The 6,813-nt window shown below is 38.3% G+C and overlaps 1 protein-coding gene across 3 annotated transcripts; it reads right to left on the bottom strand.

The window, feature by feature from the left end:
* Window positions 1-406: 406 nt before the first annotated feature.
* Window positions 407-6,545, bottom strand: LOC133306032 (DNA-directed RNA polymerases IV and V subunit 2-like). 3 transcript variants are annotated; one of them, XM_061506301.1, is made up of 8 exons: window positions 5,990-6,545; window positions 5,688-5,882; window positions 4,626-5,509; window positions 3,474-3,765; window positions 2,383-2,865; window positions 1,918-2,343; window positions 1,392-1,663; window positions 407-1,033 (listed from the first exon to the last, which is right to left on the bottom strand). In XM_061506301.1, the coding sequence occupies exons 1-8, from the start codon at window positions 6,470-6,472 to the stop codon at window positions 532-534; spliced, it is 3,537 nt and encodes a 1,178-aa protein (XP_061362285.1). In that variant the 5' UTR covers window positions 6,473-6,545; the 3' UTR covers window positions 407-531. The 3 variants fall into 3 exon arrangements, with proteins under 3 accessions (XP_061362285.1, XP_061362284.1, XP_061362283.1); XM_061506300.1 differs by having other exon boundaries at window positions 5,688-5,900; window positions 6,008-6,545; XM_061506299.1 differs by having other exon boundaries at window positions 1,918-2,865; window positions 5,688-5,900; window positions 6,008-6,545.
* Window positions 6,546-6,813: the final 268 nt, after the last annotated feature.

Raw genomic sequence — 6,813 nt, 5'->3', positions numbered from 1 at the left:
AATTTTACGAAAGAGAGAGGATATAAAAAATACCAAATATACACTAAAATGATATCATTTTATCTAAAAAAAAAAACACTAACTGACAGTTCATACTTTATGTAGTTGTGCGGCTTCGGCTTGACAACGATTGTGCACCGAAATTTAAAAGATGGTTACAAAATGGAACAAACTATTCCTTAACCAAAATATAATTAAACATTCAAAAACAAGAAAATAACTCATTGCCAACTAGAACACTGGAAGCTTGTCATTCTCCTTATCAAAATATATTTGCAAAGAGATTATTTTCACAATTCAAACCAAGACCTTGCAATAAAAATAAAAATAAAAATAAAAAAAACTTTACCATTACTTCAAGTTTGCCCTCTTTAAATAATTAAAAAGGGAAAAAAAGCACGGGCATTCAAGTTAAACTTCGTGCATGTCATGAAATACTAACTGTCATTCCAGGAATCAAATTGATATCTACACCGAGTTCACAAGTTTAGGTGAATTCATTAGAGAGGCGATATGAATAAAAATGAGAGTCTAGCAGAGTTCAGTTTCAAATTTGAGGCTTATGCCCATGCTAAAAAGCTCCTGGCACAATAATTTGGCTCCATATGGGACACTGGCCACCACAATGTCTTCAACAGAAGCACAGGATCGGCAATAGGGACCTCGTATTTTATGGCCACCAGACACCGGTCGTAAGATCACATTTGCAATACTTTTGCATTTACTACAAATGTGTATCTGAGAGGAGTCACTGAGTGTAAAGAGGCGTTCATACAGGTTGGCTGATGCACCATGAGCTATGAGGCAATCACGCTCCATTTCACCAAACTTTATACCTCCAAATCGCTTCCTGTCAGCCACCGGCTGTCGGGTCAGCGGGTGAACTGGACCGGTGTTCCGGTATTTTACTTTATCCTCAGACATGTGGTGTAGTCGTTGGTAGAATGTGGGGCCCATAAATATGAGTGAACGGACCATCTCACCTGTTCTCCCATTGTATACTCTCTCGTTTCCCCATCTTGAAAACCCAGCTCTGCCATATACTCAGAAGGAATGAGTCAGGCTGAATAAAACAACAAAACACAAAATACACGACAAAGTGAAACTAGGAAAAATAATAGACCCCCACACACTTTCATGTGCAATAGGAAATAAAATTATCTCCTACAAAATGAGAAATATTATTTCCAAAAAAAATTCCTAAATCTAAAGTGAGCCCTGAGCAAAGACAAGAAACCATCTACCACTTGGAAGACATTGGCACATAAAAAACATGTCACAACAGTAAGCAAGAGCAGAAGTTGAAATACAAGTTCCTCCTACAGAAAATGGCCCACATAAATAATCCGAACTGCATTTGAAGTACAGTGCGTAACATGATCAAACTGTACCTGTGAAGCTTGTCCGTAATGTCATCAATAGAGGGAGTGGAGAAAGGGGTAGCATGTCTCAATACAGCACCACAAGCAATCCCCTTTCCTAATGCAGCCTCTAGGAGTTGCCCAGGAGTTTGTCGTGAGGGAAATGCATGCGGATTTATGACAATATCGGGAACAATACCTTGTCTTGTGAAAGGAAAATTTTCCTGAGACTCCAAAAATCCTAAAACACCCTTTTGTCCATGCATACTAGAGAACTTGTCTCCGAGAAGGGGACTTCGAACCTGCAATATTTTTAAATAACAGATTTTCCTAGTGATCAAATTCAACTGTCAGAAAAGTTAACTTTCAGTTTTGCAACATAAAACATCCATGTTCAGATGATGTACAAATTTATATATTTGCATGTCCATCTCAACGTGCATGTATGGATGTACTTGTGCATGCAGAAAGTTGTGTTCAGTGCAATTAATTCAAAAAATCCATGCAAAAGGAAACAGGCATCTTCATTAATGTAGTTTTCGGTTTCAGAAGTTACCTGTCTTAACGAAACCACAGCAAAATTCTTCCCCTCATCATTTGAAGACAGCACAACCTTTTGAACATAACCCCTTTCGGTGTGTTTTAACTTTATGCTATGGTCCGTCCCTGATGTAGTACACCGGCCAATAATAATATCACCAGTTTGCAAATTTGCACCGACATATGGAAGCCCATCATCATTAAGGCTATCAACTCGGCCAATTCTACTTTGTACCTTTCCAAAATGTACATTGTCTTCAGGTTTCCTCTTTTTCTCCAAAGATTCCTTATTATCAATTTCGGCTTTGTAACTTCGTATGTGCTCAGATCTGAACATTCCACGCTGCAAAGAAGCACGGTTCATCACAAGGGAATCCTCTTGATTGTATCCCAGATGTACATTGACAGCCACAATTGCATTCTGTCCATTATAGAATTCAGCCTTTGGAAGTACTCTATTTTGACATAATGGATGCCCTGCTTTTCCAAGACAATCAGAAGTCATTGTACGAAAAAGGGGCCTTTGAGGATAATGTAACTGGTGAGACAAAGTATCAACTCTAATGTCTGGGTTCGTTGTAGAAAAGCCAATAGCCTGTGAGGAGTGCTTCTGAGACTGGTAGAGTACCCTCCTTGCATGGTCATGATTGGCAAATGGTACAAGAGAACAGCTTAAACCCAATAAGAATGACATATCAAGTTCACAGTGCGTGTACTTTACAGAAGATTTTCCCTCTTTTGCAAATAAATACTGAACACTCCAAGCAGTACAACAGTCTTCCTCTTCTTCAGGTCCAACCAGCTCAATCACACCATTATCCAAAAGGAACTGGAAAGAGTAATGTTCCGATTTAGATCCTTTAATCTTGTGTAAATTACCAAGTACCAAAAGTGGACGTAGAATCCTTCCTGCATCAGAGTATATGTGCACTTCTTTTTGAAATCGGTCTCTTTTGATTTCCACCTACAATGGAAAATAGTTATCACTAGGTTCAGAAGAAGAAAAAAAAAAAAAAACTAAATCAAACAAATATATTGCAAATACTACAGCTTTTAATATATAAAAAACAGGGAAAAAATTGAGAGACAAAGAAAGGTATATTCCTAAACAAAGTTACTGAAAAAAACCCAGCAGAAGAAAACATTGTCATCTAAATAATAAAGTTACCCAAGCCAGATATGATGGCTAGCTATTGATGCATATATAAAGAGAATGTATATACCAATGTCTACTAGAGGAAAAGGACACATAAATGAGTAAGCGTTTCAGAGGTAGGGCATCTGGAAAGTGGAAGGCATGTACAAACAGTTGATCCCATTGTGTGAAGCAAGTAAAGCATTTACCATATGGTAATGGCAATCATAATCCTCATAAGGACATAAACCAATCTAAATAATTATTCCCTGACATAGACCAAGTTTCCAAGTGCTTAGTCCATTACTATATTATTTGTTAATTAATGTATCATTTGTTTTGCAGGTTGACAGCATGCCTTAAGCTGTTAAACATGTCAAACAGGTTGACTAGCACAGCATATAAAAGCAACGTAAAATAAGAGATTAATAGTGAACCTGATGAGGCAATTCATTTCTACGTCTTTTACTTCTTAGGTCTGCCACAAATGAAATGGGATCTGCACACAGTCCAACCCAATCCCCATTTAGGAATACTTTGTCCTTGTTGCCCAGAAATGTGGAAATATCATCGACCAGTTCTTCCATTCCACAGTCAAACAACTGAGGCAATACAGACTCAGATATGTTTGTGCTTACTAGTCCTGTAACAGCCAAATTCTTTACTAGTCCACAATTTTCACCATCCGGGGTAGACAGGAAACAAACCTTGCCCCAGTGAGAAGGATGCCTGCAGCCACAAACTTCCATTTTAATAAATTAAAGAAATTTTTTGGATAAAACAGAGCACTAGTTTCAAGCATACAAAACACCATATTTGAACTTTCAACTTATGGTACCCAACAAAGATTTTAAGGATTTTAACATAATTTGTAACCCAACCATTTCCATCAGAAGTTACTAAATGTACATATACCTCCTAGTCAATCAAAATACTTCAACCACACCTTGTTTATATACCCACATTAAACCCTCAAAACATCAATTTTCTACTCCTAATCAACCAATAAACCCAAACCTTATCCTATGAAGTCCCAATTCCCCCTGATGTGTTGTGTTCCTTAAACGAACTATTACAGTATTACTTTTACTTCAGCCTTCACCAACATTTTAGACGCCCCTAAAAAAAGGTGACAGGGAGAGGGGAAGAAAAAAAAAAAAAAAACTGCTGATGTAATGCAAATATTACAGCATTACTGCACCTGTTGTTCAGCTCTAGCCTAACCTTTTTGCAAGATTCTTATCAAGCAGGGTCCCCCCCCCCCCCCAATTTTCCATCCTCTATGTCCACTTCTCCTTCCCTGCCCCAATGCCCACACTAGCTCAAATCAATTCAAATTAATGTCCTTTTTTTTCTTTCTAAAATCAGCTTTGAATTTCTAATGGCATCCACAATCTGCCGATACAGAATGTTACGGTGCGCCGCAAATACAACTGAAAGACTTAAATACCAAAAGGCATAGAAGAATGACCATTCAGTTTGCTAGGGTATAAAATTTCTACTAACACACACTTCACCCACAGCACAGCATGACTGAAAAACATAAAATAAAATAAAGAACTAAATAGACAAAGCTTAAAGTAACTTACGGGTATCTAGCATCCCCAACCTTTCCCGTGTACTGAACATGTTGCCTAGTTCTTCTTAGTTCCGCCATGGTCTGTAATGGATTTGTTCGCCCAAGATTTGCAACCACACCAGAAATCCTTTCTAACCTTTTATATGGATGTGACCATGCTCCAGTAGAAAATGCTCTTTGGAGACCATTTGTAATTATGGAAGCATCAAGATAGTGCTCAATTGGGCGTACATCACGATCTCCATAAAGGTCTCTCTGCAAAGCCTTTGCCATTCGCCTCCGAGCATGTGCCATGTGAACTTTTAGCTCGCGATCGAGAAGCTCACTAGCCAATTCAAGCCTCTTATTTCGAAAATCATCCCTGTTATCGCATTTTCTACGGCCAGTATAAGCCAGTAAGAGACCCTTCACCATATATGCAAGGAAGCGTGCCTTTCTATTGAAGCCTTTAATGTTGGGAAAGACATACATGCTAAGGCACTCTTCAATAGACTCTGAAGGTGGAAATTGGACTCCTTTCACATAACCCTCTATGTAACGAAGTGCATTCTTCCCTTTCCGAAAAGCTTCACACTTCTCATCAGCATCATGAATGGACAGAAAGAGAATATTTTGAATTTTGGCATCATCATTGCCACAATCGATGAGATCTATAATCTCTCTGTCTGATGAGACACCAAGACCAAAAAATAGTAGCCACACAGGAATCTCAACCCCCAAAAAATATACAGTAAGGTACTTGTCTCCACTGTTAATCTCTTCAATTTTGGAATTTGCTACCAGTTTTACAAACAACCTATTTCTCTTCACCTGTGACTTGTACATGATTGTCCAACAAGGAGTATTTAAAACCCAGAGCCTCTTTAAATAGATTTGCTCCTGTGCAACAAAAATCTGCAACAATTTTTCACACACAAACACAACAAATTTATAACAGTAACAAAGAAAGACAATGTGAAGATTTAATAAAGACCAACAAAGAATAGAACACGAGAATAGAAACGCAACCTAAATTAAAATTACTGCGTTGCATCAAAAAGTATGAAGAAATTTAATGAAAAATTGAGCTGACCTTTTCAGCACCCTTGATGAGAAAGTAGCCACCATGGTCAAATTCACAATCACCTTTTTCATCCCCTTTCAACCAACAAAGATCAGACTTGACCATAACAGGCAAGCTCCCAATGATTATTTCTCGATCATCTTCCTTGAGAATCTCTCTGTCAAGGTATTCTTCCTTTCCAGTCTTGAACTTGTCACTTAGAACCTTCTTCGGAACATAAACCTATAATTGAAACACACACAACCACAATGATTTCTCTAAACAGAAAAATACGATACTCATTTTTCTATATGTTGAATGAATGGTTAAGCATTTAGTTTTCTTCTAACCTGAACTTGAACATTGACTTTCATTCTGGAAGCATAAGACATCCTCTGGAGTCGAGCATGCTTGGGAAGCATGTTAAACACCGATGCATTCCCTTCGCCACCCCAGAACTTAGGCTTATCAAGGGTTACCTTGCCGAACTTTATGGAAGCATAACGGAAATGTTCAAGGTCTCCTTTCTTGGAGGGATCGAAGCCTGGTGTAACAATGTATTCGCCGAAGGAATCGACGGTGTTTTGAAGGCCGGTGCTGATGAAGTGATTGTATGAGTTGATCTGGTGACTGATGAGACCGTACTCATCGAAGAACAACATCGAAGCCTTCTTGCAGAAATGTTTAACGAAATCTTCTCCCAAATCTTCGAGGATTGAGGCATTGCAGGGAAACTCATCATCGAGGTCGAGGTCGAGGTCCATGTCGTTGACGTCGTCGTTTATATCAAGCTTACTGGAACCAATATGACCCATGATGGTTGATTGGTGATGAACACTCAACAGTGGAAAGCTAGGGTTTTAATTTGGGGTTTTACAATCTAACACTTACACGCAGAACATACTCACTGACACTGTCACTGTGAGTGAGAGTACGCTAAGACCGGAACAGTGATCCATTTACTAATTTTTTTTTTAAAAAAATTGCATAATTGTCCCGCGAGCGAGCGGTGAAATTTCCTAAGTTACCCGCGTACAAATTCGTTATAAGGTATAGCGAATTTGTACAATGATCAAATATCATTTTTTGATATATACTTTTTAATAAACTTGATTCGTTCTCTTTTGTAGTGAATTTAGTGGCCAATAATTTTTTG

Source organism: Gastrolobium bilobum, unplaced genomic scaffold, assembly GCF_033153095.1.
Source record: "Gastrolobium bilobum isolate Gb01-03AN ecotype WA unplaced genomic scaffold, APGP_CSIRO_Gbil_v1 utg34599, whole genome shotgun sequence".
In the NCBI taxonomy this organism is placed as follows: domain Eukaryota; kingdom Viridiplantae; phylum Streptophyta; class Magnoliopsida; order Fabales; family Fabaceae; genus Gastrolobium; species Gastrolobium bilobum.
Note: the sequence above shows the minus strand (reverse complement) of the source record. Positions and strands in the feature narration are given on the sequence as shown.